Source organism: Amblyomma americanum, chromosome 4, assembly GCF_052857255.1.
Source record: "Amblyomma americanum isolate KBUSLIRL-KWMA chromosome 4, ASM5285725v1, whole genome shotgun sequence".
NCBI classification, from domain to species: Eukaryota; Metazoa; Arthropoda; class Arachnida; order Ixodida; family Ixodidae; genus Amblyomma; species Amblyomma americanum.
Window position 1 is genome coordinate 192,344,088 of NC_135500.1, and position 15,285 is coordinate 192,359,372.

General features: G+C 43.5%; 1 protein-coding gene across 2 annotated transcripts in view; it reads right to left on the minus strand.

The window, feature by feature from the left end:
* Nucleotides 1-311: 311 nt before the first annotated feature.
* Aasdh (Aminoadipate-semialdehyde dehydrogenase) overlaps nt 312-15,285 on the minus strand; it is a 46,375-nt gene continuing 31,401 nt past the window's right edge. For both annotated transcript variants that reach the window (XM_077662699.1, XM_077662698.1), the window contains 7 exons: nt 10,683-10,780; nt 9,967-10,451; nt 7,560-7,708; nt 5,010-5,173; nt 1,850-1,975; nt 1,055-1,189; nt 312-704 (listed from right to left, as the gene is read on the minus strand). In XM_077662699.1, the coding sequence (XP_077518825.1) occupies nt 321-704; nt 1,055-1,189; nt 1,850-1,975; nt 5,010-5,173; nt 7,560-7,708; nt 9,967-10,451; nt 10,683-10,780 (1,541 nt within the window). In that variant the 3' untranslated portion in view covers nt 312-320. The remainder of the gene's footprint in view (nt 705-1,054; nt 1,190-1,849; nt 1,976-5,009; nt 5,174-7,559; nt 7,709-9,966; nt 10,452-10,682; nt 10,781-15,285) is intronic.

Sequence of the window (15,285 nt, forward strand, 5' to 3'; positions counted from 1 at the left end):
TAAAAGTAAACTTTTGCAACAGGTATGATCAAACAGCTGCTTTCTATGACCATGTGATTAGCAGATGTATAGATTAATCAATTTTAAGATGCCACTTTGAGCACCAGACTGGCAGCAACTGGTACTGTAACCTCTTTGTAAAAGACAGATTTTAATAAATATTTTAAACGCATTTAGAAAATCTTGTTACCTTCCATGATAGCTCCAACAACACAAAAAAAGCAGAACAGCTTCCGCAATCTGATGCAAAGACAAAAATTATTCAAAAGCAGTGAATGCTTTCTGCTGCAATATAACTGACACACAAAGGCTTTCTTTAGTCAGATGAAGCATTTACTCTCTAAAACCAGGCAGTACACGTAGTTGTTTCTGCAACCAACAATAATATGGTCTTCAAGCAGAACCGGTGATGAAAACACCTCATTGTCAAAACAGTGCGATGTTTGCACTTCTCCACTCTCACTATTAATTATGCACAATGTTCCTTTGGTGGTAGCACCAACATAAAATGGCCTGTCAGTGGGGCAGAACAGAGTCGAAAAGACTGGTGAATCGAGGTGAGCCTGCCAGAGTATGCGTCCATCCTTAACAGAAAGTTTGTACACGCACTGATTGTGGCAGCCGACAACTAGAGATGGGTCCCCAGCACCATCGGTCAGTGAAAGTGTAGAGAAGATCGGAGCAGCAGCTTCGGTGACCCACAGCTATTCGAGTAAATAAAAACAAGACCAGTCAAAACCCTCACATAAGATGGAAACAAAATAATGTGGAAGATGTCGAGTGATGCAAAAATTTTAATTCCAGCTGACATAATAAGGTCATTAAATTAAAAGATCCTTGATGACAGATGATACTATATCTTTAACAGTTCTTTTCCTTTCAGAGTCTGGCCATAAGCACCCAGCATAAAAGCAAGACAAAAAGCTATAAATGTCCTAACCTAAATTATTTACTTGTCAGCAATATCTAGCACTTATCTTCTGCAAAATTACTTACAACTTGCATTAAATTGCTCGACTTTTGCAAAGTAAAATTAAACACTGCAACGGCTCACCTTGCTGCCATTCGTGTGGCTGAGGAGGAAAACTTTACCATCAACACAGCACACACCCACACCAGTGTCACAAATGGTGGGTGAGGAAAAGATCGGCTTGTCAAGCTTGCATGTCCATAGCATTTCTCCTGTTGCCTGCAGCATATTCGACAACACACTTTTACAAACGACACATACCAAGAATAATGCGGCTGCTATGACAGAAAGACATCGTTAAAACAGAGAGCAAAAGCAGATCTCACTCTGTGACCATTAAGTAAAATGCAGCCATGCAGGGCTGCTATATTTGTTCTATGGTTCAATTATCTAACAGATAAATTTTTTACTTAGGAACAGTTTAACTCAACCACACAATACCTCTCTTTAGTATGGCCTGCGCTGTCCTTGGAATGCACAGGCTATAAATTCTCTAAAATATTTCTTTGCTTTCATGACATGTGAATCTTTGAAACCTGTGAATGGGAGTCTTCTTGGCCACTCATGATTAGAGTGGTCGCGATTTACATCATGAAGCTGGAATGAAATGTAATCACTTTATGTGAACCAGAGTGCATTCTTTTATGTTTCCACTTTCACCTATAAGGGCAACTAAAAATTGTGGCATGCACTGACAAGAAGGGCCATTTCCAATGCATGCTCAGCAAATGGTTATATACACCAGAATTACATTGTGGACTTTAGCAGCCTCCACTTGATGCAACTCCACTTGACTGCATTTCCTTCAGCTAAGGTAACACCTCGTGCTAGTTTAAGAGAGCTAGGGTTTGGAAGCTGTGTGGTGAGTCAGATACTTACAGGACACAGTGCTGCAACCAGACCATCAAGTGTTGCTCCGTATATTTGGTATGGGTTGTACGAAACAGATGGAGATGCGAAAATGCTTCCTTCCGACAGGCGCCGTTTCCAAAGAAGGCTTCCAATCTAGGAGACATACCAAGAAGTTCTCACGTGTTCTTATTCCATAGTATGAAAAACAGCAAGCAGTCAGCAGATCAGAGAGGAAACATTTACTACACCCGCATGCAAAAAAAAGCTGAGGATTTGTGTATATACCATTGTGGTTTTACACTTTTCTTGGCATGTTTCCTGTACCTAAGTGACATTTCCTAAACTAGGTATTATATTGCAGCAATTGTGAGCCCTTAAATCTCTATCAGATGCACATATAAATGTGCCCCATAGCTAGATTTCTGCACTGCTCAAGCTTATATTTCACATTGTGGTAGTTTTTGGCAACCGATTTTGTATGATACGAGCGCTGAAGGATAATCAAAATCAATCAGAGCTTTTGCCACACGTAAGGTCTGAACGATGTAAAAAAAAAAAACAACTGCTATGCGGTAGGCTGCTCATATAGCTCCAAATCTCCTCAGAAACACATTTCCACAAGTTTCCTGGGCACTCCTGCGAACAGGATCAGTGCAGTGACTTCTGTTGCCTGCACATATGGAACAGCTGGGGGTATCGAAGCAACCATATACTATAAGCGTGCATACAACAGGGGGTGTGCCCCCCCACCAATCATTTAACCTCATACACTTTACTCTGTCGAACCCGTCCCGCCATTGTTTATAGTGCAGTGTTATGGCCATGCAGGTTTTTTGATGATACTGGCAGCCGAGGACCCGTGATGTTGTGTTCCAAGAGCTGTTTAACTGCCGGGTCACTTTGAAACAATCTTTTCAGGTCCTTTTTTGCAGTTAACAAAAGAGAGATGTCACATATATGTTTTGCAGTTTATAGAAAATGAAAATTCCTTCAGAAGCACACTGTTACACTGATGCCTCAGCGGCGCAGGGACTGCCTTCCTTTTGCGATGTTACACATGAAAGTAAAAACTACTGTTCAATAATATTTTGTATATTTTACAATTTCATCATTTTGAACTAAATGACTATTCCTCACCAATGCGCTGAGTTCTGGCTGTATAAGCCACGGTGGGAGGGAGGGGGGGTTGTTGCAGTTAGCTTTGCTGCCTCTAATGAAGAACCCTGCGCACACCTATGGAAACGACTGACTCCATTGCTTGGCGAAGAAAGCTCTCCAGGCAGGCTCCCTGCTAATAAATATCAAGGCTCTTCACAGAAGGCTTGACTCAGCCGCTTCGGCCACTTGTGCAAGAATCTTTTTGGTGTTGACTTTACGTAATGCATGACAGCTAATACTTGTTTGCTATGGCTTCTCTTTCCTGCGTTTTAGGTGCACACTGCGTCCTGAAGGGTAAATTCCGGCATCTACCAACAAAAAACAGTCCATTTAAAGCTGAATTTGAATCAAACTAATTTCATGAGGCACTAGCTTAAATTACAATAAGAAAAACAAACGAATTTTGCAAGCAGCTTTAATAGGTCTACAGTAAAAATTCCATTGAATGAAGCATTCCTTCAATGTCAGACCCAAGCTTGGCTTGTGATACTGATTACGTTTCCCGAGATATAAAGCAAAAGCAAAGTGAACGGGGCCCTCTTTTGGCACCAGCTCAATCGCTGGCACTTTACACTGTGTTGTAAACACAGACATTGAGTATCCAATATGAAAGGGGACAGCGCACAGGGAAGCAAACACATGCAACCGACGCTGCTTCAAATATCATGCTGACAATAACAAAGCGTGCTCCTCTCTTGTTCAACAGTGTGCCATTACCTTGTCTAATTCAGTACCAGCAGTGAAACTAGAACCGATTTTCATTTAGTGTGTTTACCTCTTTACAAGCCTGACACCAAAGTGCTTTTCGTGTGCCGTCTGTCACTGCCCGCTTAATCAGGCACACAAGACAGGCACATGAGCACTCCAGGAAAGCAAACTGAACCTGTCAAATTTGGTTTTTTCTTCAAAAGCAATGTGTGGACGTAGGCATTGGTTTCTAACAACAAACTGTACGCTAATGCCCTTAGGGAATCCCACAAAGTAAAGTAAATTTGTAATAAAGCCTGTTTCACATGGTGCGACGGGAACGAAAAATTACGGCCCGGTCGCACTGTCGTTGCGACGGTAATCGCAGCCGCCGTTTCACATGACAACGATGAATTCAGTCGGTGCCGTCGGCACCAGCGCCCTAGCGTCGGTGCGGCCTTTCAGTGGCCGAAAATTCTTCGGCTGCAATAAATGTCAAACATCGTGGCAGGCGTTGATTTCGTAATCATGGGTAATAATATTGAGCTGTGATGTATTCTTAAGCTCAATAAAACGTTTTCGAGATTTTCCTGTCATGTCGCTGAGCTCCTATTGGCTGACTACTGTGGCCGTCGCTGCGACCGCACCGACGCTGCGACAATGCGACCAACTTGTTGAAAGTCTGTCGCAGTGGCCCTGCGACGAGAACGACGCGCATTTCTGTCGCACAGCGGCAAAAATCGCACTGCGTTGCGGCAACAATCGCATCATGTGAAACGGCCTTAAGGGAGTGATTATTCATTAGCATTCACCAAAGCACAGCCATATGGCTACTAAGGAAAGCTATACAGCTTTCACAGAAACCTCACAGTTGAAGAAAAATTTGTCCGTTAGTCATCCTTATTACTAGGCAATCAAATTAACCATTTCAAAAAAGCCGCCGTGGTGGCTCAGTGGTTATGGTGCTCGGCTGCCGACCTGAAAGACGCGGGTTTGATCCCGGCCGCGGCAGTCGCATTTCGATGGAAGCGAAATGCTGGAGGCCCATGTACTGCGTGATATCAGTGCATGTTAAAGAACCCCAGGTGGTCGAAATTATCTGGAGCCCTCCACTACGGCGTCCCTCATAGCTTGGTCGCTTTGGAATGTTAAACCCCATAAAACCAAACCATAACTATAACTATTTCCAAATTTTAATTTATGGAAGCTAATGTTGCCCCAATGTCACTGAAGGCGGATAAGTGGAAGACTGAGAAATCTTAGGCCACAGAAAAATGCACCGAAATGAAAAAAGAATAAAGACGTACAGATTTCAACAAGGGATCAACTGCAATTTACTCACATCTTGAGTCATGCAGTAGAGATATCTGTCGTGGGAGCCACAGACAAATGAGTTGTTGGTCCTGTTTGTAGCAGGTGAGCTTTTGACTACAGCACCAGTGCTTAAGGTCCACTTTACAGCTCCACTCACAATGTCGACACAGTATATGTGATGATCATAGCAGCCTGTGGAGCACATGAGGCACGAGAAGACAACAACATCACTCAAGCTAAGCCAGAAGAAACAACAGCAATTTTCTTTTAATTTTTACATCCACTCAAAGCAAAACATTGATGCTGGCACCAACAGTATCAAGTCGAAGCTTATCAGGAAAGTACAAAAATGATTTAGTGGTAGATTTCCAATGACATTAATTACTGGCATCCTGACACAACGGCAATAAGTCATAGATTATTAATGCCAGTGAAAACTGATATCACAGACAGTGTGCTGCACCTAGCAGTGATTTCTTAGCTTTAGTGAATTTTGCATCCTTCATCTCACAAGTAAGCTGGTTTTTTATGCCACATAGTCAATGCAGTAAATAATATTTCGCGAAACAGTGAGCAGGGCAGCACACCGCCCATCATTTTTGTGGAGACATTTTGCCACCAGTAGAAGCATTTTTTTGCAATTTCAAGTGTAATGTGCACCTTCGAAATAGAAATTACTTCCACGATCCTTCGGGTGTTTACTTGATAAGTTGCAGCATTTCAATATCGCTATTTTCATCAATTACGACACTTTGTTGAAAATTTTGCACATCCCTGAAAAACATCAAACAGTAGTGTTTCTCGCTGGAAAACTGACAAACTGCCTTTCTCAAGGCCTGGATATACTATTTAAGCGGAAAAATACTTCATTCATGGAAACAAAAAATGGCATGTCAAACGTTTATGGTTTGCTTATAGGGGTTTAACGTCCCAAAGTGACTCTGGCTATGAGGGATGCCGTAGTGAAGGGTTCCGGAAATTTAGACCACCTGGGGTTCTTTAACGTGCACCGACATTGCACAGCACATGGGCATCAAGAATTTCGCCTCCATCGAAACTGGACTGTCACAGCCAGTATTGAACCCGGTTTATAGAAAAACGTACATGCAATGTTTTCCTAGGCAAACATAAGAGAGAAGAACACGATTAATTAGATTAATTTAAGCAACAGGTTCAAATTAACATAAGTAAATTCTTGGCATATGTAAGATGAGTATGCAAAAGATTAACACCAGCTGCAGGAGTTCCACTTTCGTTGACTAGTGGGGAGTGCTCCACATGTTATTAGGAGTATGTGAATATTCAGAATTGCGAATACGAATCAAATATGTTTGATATTCGTTTTATATTCGATTAGAGAAACTGATATTCAAGAATTTCCAGTCATTCGAAAACTCCTGAATATTCGCCAGTGATAGAATACCGCGCAGACTTACATAAATTAGGCTTTGTCAAAACCACAATATCTGGGCATATTATCTGAAGATCAAGTTTAAAGTGCCAGAAAAGCAATATACAGGCGTCTTTTCCGTCATTTATCGTGTGGATCGGTCACGTTCAGACGCTGCTAGGCTCGGGCCTTGTGCGAATTCTGCAAGTGGGGTTTTCCAAGTAACACACTTGATGAAAACCAGAAGGCAGACATCACCCACTTCAAATAATCACAACGCGAAAGCGCGCTGTTATTTGCTTGATACTTCCACAATGCTTAACATTCACACCCATGGCACTTGTCCTGCCGCCATAACGTTTTGGTCTATCGTGATGTGCTGGAAAACCCAATTCTTACAAGTGACAGTGCAAGCGATTGTGCAAAAATCTTGCCTATTGCATGTATAAACCACACACCTCTTAAGTGCGCGCAACGGCAGGCGTGACGACAGTTGGAGGGCCCCTATTGCTAGGTAAAAAAAATAGCTTGGTTGCGTAGTTTCAGTTTCTGAGCTTCGCCGCCAACCCCCGGCAACGGCAGCTGTCTGCCCGCGCATTTGCCAGTTGTTCCAACCCAGCTACGCGCCGCTTTTGGATGCTGACCAGTGCGTCGACGGTAATTTCTTCTTCTGTCTTGAAAGTAGTCTTGCCGTCTTAACGCCAATGTGCATTCCCCTCGCTTACGTCCATGTTGCTCTTCCAGCATGCTGAAACTACACGCTCATCATGGGCTTTTCAGAGCGATTGTGTGATGGTGTCTTAAACGGAGGCTCCATTGGTGAAGCGTTATAATTATAAGGCTTCACCACATTTTATTTTTCTTCTCTGGGGGTGCGGGGAATTTTATAAATCGACCTTCGGATAATCCGGCCATTTCTTCCAATCCCTTGAAATCCGAATAAATGAGAATTTACTAGCCATCATGTTATTTTTGGTTGCCAGTCATATCAATACACGGATTTCATTTTGTTAATTATCTTGCATGACCACAGTACAGGTTGCATACCGTTATGCTGTCTAATCGCGAAGAACACATTTCTGTCCACATCAGGTTACTTTACATGGTGCCGAGTCAGCCTAGCTTTGTTTACATCAGTTGTGAAGGCCACTCTCAGCCCAAAACAATGCAGAAACACGGGGTACATACCAAAGGCAACATATCTCCCGCAGCTTGATAGGCCAGCTGAAGACTCTATCCGGTCAGGAACTGAAATCTCCCAGAGGCAATCTCCAGAGTTTTCGTTTAAGGCACAAAAGCGTCCTGCGTGGGATCCTATTAGCACTAGCGTGTCGCCCCTAAGCCAGAAAGAAAAGCAAGCACTCATATAAGACATGGTACAGCATGGCATGGCATGCTAAGTGATGTTTAACATCTCAGTGTTGCATATGGGCTATGAGAGATTCTGTAGTAGAGGGCTCCTGACTAATTTTGACCACTTAGGGTGTTCTTTAATGTGCACTGACATCTGTACAGGTACTTTTACAATGACAGCTATGTATGGCACATTAAGGGAAATCATGGCAACATCCGCTCTTCCCCCCTCGTTCTCCACTCAGTCTCTGCCATCACCTATTTCCCTTGCTGCGCATGTATTGCTGGTGATGGATGGTCTAATGAGAGATAAGGTGGGTGTTTGGTGCGTGACAAGCACAGTGAACTGTGACGATGCATAACTGTGCATCCCGTGCGTATGAGCAACCCCTAACCTACATCCCTAACTACCCCCCCGACCCCACAGCTGGTTAGTACAATATTTTTAGCAAAAGACATTCACTAGGCGTGTGGCACTAATGCGAGTGCAGCAACATAGACACGGTAGGCATCTCACACCCCTAATGATTACTAAACACTCCAAATGGCATCAGCATTTTGCAACACACCAGCTGTCGCTGAAATTCACACTACTACAGGGGCAAATGTCCAGGCAATTTTTGCATTTGTTCCAGCGAAATTTTGCTGCTGTGGCCAGGTGTCATTCCACAACCTTTGGCTCAGCACTGCAGAAGGCATTTACATGAGAAATGAAGAAATAGTCTCAAATCATCTTAAAGGGACAATGGGAAGAAAAAATTGACTCGCTGGTTCTCTATAGCTATGTCAATGTTTGCCTGGGAGCAAATGATGCATTCATCTATAAAAAAATTGGGTTTAACAACCTTCCCACCAGCCAAGTCGAACTTGTGACGTCCTTACTGAAAGGGATGGGTTGCCACCGCATTGGAGTGAATGGCAGTGTAGTGTGGCCTCTGGGGGCCACGCCAAGAAATCAGCGTCAAAGAATGCATTTTACCTGCGAAATCGGCAGGTGATGGCGACACCTGCATTTCGTTTCTTGGTCTTTTCTAGCTTCCAAACGCTTTGTTTTGGTTAAAGTGTTCCCTATGTGATTAGTTGGCTTGTTAATACAGGCCAACTTCTACTTGTTTTCAGTGTCCTTTTGAGTTGTGTAGGCTTACTGAAGATAATAACAAAGAGCTTGTACAGAAAACATTTTAAAAACTGAATCAGATAAAAAGCAATATAAAAGAGTGTAATTCAATGTGTTAGCACTTGAGAGAACTTTCTTCACATTATGCATGCTGATGAAACACACGATTTTTCCGAGATTGAAGAAGAGGTTAGAAACGGAGCTAAACATAACTGCACCTCAAAACAGACCACAGAAATAACCACACAAGTCAAACTGCACTGAACGAACTTGACGCTGTCTAAAAGATATATTTTATGAAGTGGAAGCTCATTAACTTCTGTGGGTCTAAAGGCTCCTGCAGCAGCAAAAAGAATGCAAATCTGTTGACTGTAGCCTGCTGTCCTTAGTAAACTATTCCTAATACAACACAACAACCAAGCTGTGGCACTGGAAACAAACAGCGCACAGGACACACTAGAATCAAGCCAAGAAAAACAGGGCAAGGGTTACACTTAAACCTGTTCAGTGATATCCGCTGAATGTTAGCCAATTAGAACACAGAGACAAGAAGATTAACCTCATAGTAAGATGCTCCACTAGTTTGACTTGGCTTTTGATTTTTTTTCTTTTTCAGAACACACTACCATTTCCCATTGCTAGAAAAACTCACTGGCATGTTAAGTGCAGCACATATAAACGGAAAGTGGCTGCAAGTAATATGTGCAAACAATCATAATGATTGTGAAATTTTTCATGTCTTTTTAATGCTTTTTTGCTTGCGCACACATCAGGGGTGTCCATACGTGCGTTTCGGTTGTGTAACAAATTTCGTTGCAGATAGTGCCTGTGTTATGCCTTCCATGTTCTTCTCATGGTAGGTGTTTGTCAGCTGAACTGAACCATGTAATTTTACTAATTCACTTACTTCACTTTCCTCTTGACATAAAATAACACCTGTTACTCTGCTCGTGTCTTGTCACTATTAAGACAGCCAACAAAAACTTAAACAAAGGGCGACACTTTGCAAATAATAGCTTCCGAACTGCTGTAGTAGAACTCCATAATTCCATTATTAACAATGTAACGTAATGTAAAAACAAACCTCTGCCATTATTAACAATGTAACGTAATGTAAAAACAAACCTCTGATAGCTGACGATGAGAGGAGATGCATCAATGCACTTTCCAAGGTTGTATTTCCACCTTTCAGAAACGACTGGTCTGGTGTACGCGTGGTCTGCTCCTGTTACTTTTTGTCCAAGGCAATGCTCAGCACAGCCACAGTGATGCCAAGTACCAAATCTTGTCGTGCATGTAAAACAAGAAGTACACTTCACTCGTCCTGACAAGGACGATGTGCATTGCACAACTGTGGGCGGTGCCAGTCTCGCCCGTTTTCTTTGAACTCGGTGATCAGGCAACTCGCGCTTCTCTGCCACAGATGTCAGGTATGCCTGAACATCCGAAAACTTGTCGTTCAGGATCTTGTCCACCAGGAGTGGAAGTGATCTGCCCAAGGCAAACTCAAGCTCCTGTGAAATTCTCACGGCACCTAGTGAATTCCCTCCAGCAGCAACAAATGTCATGTCGCCAGGAACAACAGGGTGATCACTTTTGGTCGACAAATCCTGAAAAAAAAAAAGGGAAGACATAAGAGCACTGCAGTTAATTTGTCATTTGCAACAAATGCTGCACATTTTTTGTCTCAAGTCAACATGCAACCCTGGTAATAGGATTCTAGCTATGTATGGACTCAAGTGACATGGAGCAAATGTTCGCACTGGTGCTTTAATGTGGATAACAACAAATGTGAACACACGTTTGTAATGTGCAGTTTGCTCTTTTCAAAGGAAACCTACATTCCAAAGTTTAGCCAGCAACAAATGAACATCTGGGACGGCGTCTTGCAGCTTTCGCTTCCTGTGGAAAGCAACCAAGGCCTCAACATCTATTTTTCCTGTAAAATAAAAAAGAAACAACGCTGATATCACTGTGACATAACTAGGTATTTCACTCAACAGAGACTCAGACGAGTCGTTCCAAGATATAGAGACGAAGGAGAAACTGCTGTGTACGTTCGGGGTAGTGGGAAATGGCAACCATGGCACACTTGGAAAAGTAATCTGAGGATATGTGATGATGACTGATTTTTTAATGACGCATGGGCTGCTTAGCAAAAGAGGACACTGGCTGTGCTTGATCTGCACAAGGTAGTTTCAAAGACATTATTTCCCAAGCATTTCACTACAAAGAAACCGAGCACCATGACAGGGGAAAGCTGGTACCCAATGAAAAATTGATAACGCCCACTGGCACAACGGATCAAATTGTGCACCTCCCATACACAAGGCAAATGCTCAAAGACTAGGACACCATATATGACAATGCTTAGTACAACAAACAGACACACATTCCATGGTAGTAGAAAGCATGTGAAGCATGAGTCAAGCTCAGCAGCAAGCAGCCTTTGGCCAAGTGATGTTTCTTGTTTTCTTAGCAGAGCTAACCTGCTGAGCTCAGTTGCTAGCGACAGAACCTGCACTTCTATATGGGCCAAACAACCTAGGGACACCCAATTCCATTATGTGTTGGCAATGAGAAAGCATTCGCAGCTGTTGATGCCATAGCCAGAAGTGACTGGTGGGGGCTTGTGAGACCCAGATTGCTCTTCCCGAGCAATGCCCTACCTGACCTCTTCCCGTACACCACCAGCAACATGCCATGGTTGGCAGGTGGAGGCTTCACACAGACAAACCTGAACTGATGACGTTACTTCTGGTCTAGTGGCATCGCTTCCATCCAGAAAAAAAAGAAAAGGGCATTCACTGGTCTGGTGACACTGTGTCCCTCCAGCCAATGAGATTTCTGTGCTCTGGTGACATCACTGATGATGTCATTGCCCACCAGCCAATCAGGATTTTCCTGGACGACGAGGCACAAAAAGCTAAGATCTGGTAAAGCTAGTCCAGAGAGTGACAGGGCTTTGTGTACCAGAGCAAAATGTAGCTTATGAGTGATGCTATGGACCTCCTTCACCCCGCGACGTCACGAAGATGCGGTGGCGCTGATGTCAGCAGCGACTTTCGCATGGTAGGCAAAACAGCTACGGCCAGCCGGTGCCTACCGCAGCTGCTGCAGCTACCGGCGGCTACATATCATGCCTGCACACTGCAGAAGCCGCATGTATTGATCAGCTGCATCACTGTTCGATCCACGTAGTAGCATAAAAGGAAATTTAAATTAGCCCCGATAGGCTCCTCGCGATAAATACCGCATTAGTAAACTGGCTAACGGGGAATGGGCCGCGGTACTAAAGCGCGAAGTCTGGGAGTCGAACGGCACTGCCACTCAATGTACTTAATAGCATGTAAGTTACCGCTTTCATTCACCTGAACATCAGCATAGTACGCTTATAACTGTGCAAGGAAAAAAAGCACGTATCTAGCTGCGCACGCATTTATCACCTTGAGCTGGTGTGCACAGGGCCCCCGCCGGCAGGTTCACTCGCCCCCAAGGAGTGCGTTCTTTTGTTAATAGCACAGCATGTTTTAATGGCACGTTTTATGGCATTTGATATTTACTAGAAAGTGTTTCTTAATATGACAGACGTAATTATTTGATTCGAGTAGAAAGAAGTCTGGTAAGTTCATGTGTGGTCACGTTGGCTTGCTTAGAATAGCGTACCTTAAGTGTGCTAAAAGCCACATGCTTTTTCATTGCATCATGCATGTGTCATGTTTCATGATGCAGTCCATGACCGCGAAGCTTGTTTGGAAAGAAGCAGCCGCAGGCGTTCTACTAACAGACGTGTCGAGATTGAGAGGGGGTGCGGCAATGAAAAGTATTTTCGTTATTTATGCACGCGATATGAAACTAAATTTGGTGCAAATATGACATTGCTACGCTAGTTTCGGTAATGCCTTTTATTTTTAGCTATACCTGGTGCAGTTCTTGGGTAATTATAATTAAAACCCTCGTCAAGTCACCTCAAGGTCTTAACTAATTGAGTAGAAAGTGCGCAAATTTTTTATGCCAGCATGTTTACAAAGCCTTGTTCTGTATATGACGCTATTACTTCTTTTTTTAGATGATCATGTACTTATGCATGCATAGTTACCTAAAAACATTTCTTACAAAAATAACGGACATAATACTGCACCTGTAGGAAAAAACAATCGAGAGATAAATTACATTCCTCAACGTCTCAGGAATCGTTTGCGACAAATAGAATCATTCTATTTTCATGCCTTACGAAATTACGAAGGTGTGAGTTATGCCAATCGCAGAAAATGTGAAAGGTCAGAAAACGAACCTTATAATTAACGTTTATTTCCTCGTTTTTGGCCTCTTCGCTTGCGCTTTGGTCAAAGAAATGCGGCCCTGAACACAAAGAAAGCCTCAAAGGAATTACCTCACAATTTTCGACGATACTGCATCTCGAAAGCGTACTTTATAAATTTCTACTGAATATTTTGCTATAATTTTTCGTCACGAAACAGAACACCCCAGGGCTAAGAAAGAAAATAATTCCAGAAATCAAAAATTTTCACAAAATCGACCAGTTTAACAAGGGGAGAAGTCGGCCTGGCTGGTGCGTGATCCTGCAAGTAAAAACAGCGTTTAAGCGGGACAGCTAAAGGAGAATAAGTACACGACGCAGTCCCCACTTTTCACACAGCACGACATCTACGTATGTCAGCAGACGGTGAGCGCACGTCTGCTCCGCCGAAAGATCACCAGCACATCCTCTCACTACTGTCCCGAAGCAAAATCATTCTGGCTAGGGCAGAGTGCCAAAAGCTTCCTATTTTATTCAATGCCTAGCATAGAAATCAACGGCAGAAACGCTTTCTGTTTACTACTAACCGTATATACAATACACAGTGGCGAACTATTTCTCTGAATATGCCGCACGTGGCCAATGCGAGCTCGTGTACTTCAAGAAATTACTAAGCTGTAAACATCAACCATTGCTGTGATTCACAGAAACTGAAAACGTGCCTACAAGCCTTGAAAACCCGCGCTCAACACCTCTCCGCGACGACACTCCCTGGCCTTTTGCCTACCACGAGCTCGCTAGTGACTGCAGCGCCATCTCGTTTGTTTACAAACATGCAGGAGGTCTATACAGTGGGAGGCTCCAGACTGGGCTGGAAAATAACGAAATGGCGCAGCAATTGTCTCACATATGTCTGTGGCTGGCACTAAGGGAAGGGAGGAAGGTTCGTTCATTCCCACCTTCCTCCCTTCCCTTATGGGGGGGCTCTGGTGTCCATCCACATAGCAAGACAATTACTGCACCATTTCCTTTTGCATAAGTACTGCACGATTTCCTTTTGACACGCCGAGGTGGCTGAGTGGATAGGGTGCTGGGCTGCTGGTCTGGGGTTCCGGTTCCAACCCCGACCATCGGGGCTGTTTTGTTTCGATGGAGGCGAAACCTAAGGCGCCCGTGTGCTGTGCGATGTCAGCGCACGTTAAAGATCCCCAGGTGGTCAAAATTATTCCTGAGCCACCCTCCTTTCTTCTTTCACTCCCTCCTTTATTTCTTCTCTTACCACACAGTTCAGGTTTCCACCCACATGTGAGACAGCTGGGCCATTTCCTTTCCCCAAAAACCAATTTTCATTTTCCAGCCCAGTCTGGAGCTTCCCACTGTATAGCGTCACTCATAAGCTGCATTTTGTTCTGGTACACAAAGCCCTGTCACTCTGAATGCTGCGCACCTTAACGACAACTGCATGATTAGGCAACACATTCAGGGGAGCTGTAATTGAACTGACTTCAATCATGCAGGATTTTAACGAACACTTAGACTTAAATAACTATGCATTCTACAGTCTATTTCCTTGGAAATGTTGGTGTTCCATTTGGGAGTTGGGAATGCAGACCCAGAGAAAATGTCAAGGCCACTCTGTATGCAACTACAACAGTTGTCAAGCCGTGCAGAAAAGCTCCTGTCATCCTCCTGGCACTCCAGGCACTTTGGACAAAAAGGAAGTCAGCCTCTACCAGTGTCTAAGGCATCCAAAATGTAACAATGCAATAGTAGCCTCATCATACACCTTGGCCACTACAAGGAACAAAATTCACCAGTACATGCAGCCAAAAATCGAAGCTCACAGCTTTGTCATCTGCCAGCAGCCTAAGACCACACTTGCGGATGTGAAAGCCAGACTCGCCTTCTTAATACGTGATAGTTAAATCACGCCTTAATTAGTGCATGTTGCATCTATACACCTGCATTGTCAATCATGTATACAGGGGACCTCTGTACCTGTCATCACATTTGCAAAGTGGGCTACGGACTTTCAAAAAGGGATATGCATTTGTAATCGTGCCACGTGCTCGGGTGCAGTATGTTGACAGCAGCAACACTGTGACACTGATTGAAAGATGCTGACTTCTCTTGTCCTTCAACTCTGAGTTGCTCTGTTCTTACCTCAGGTATGAATCAACAAT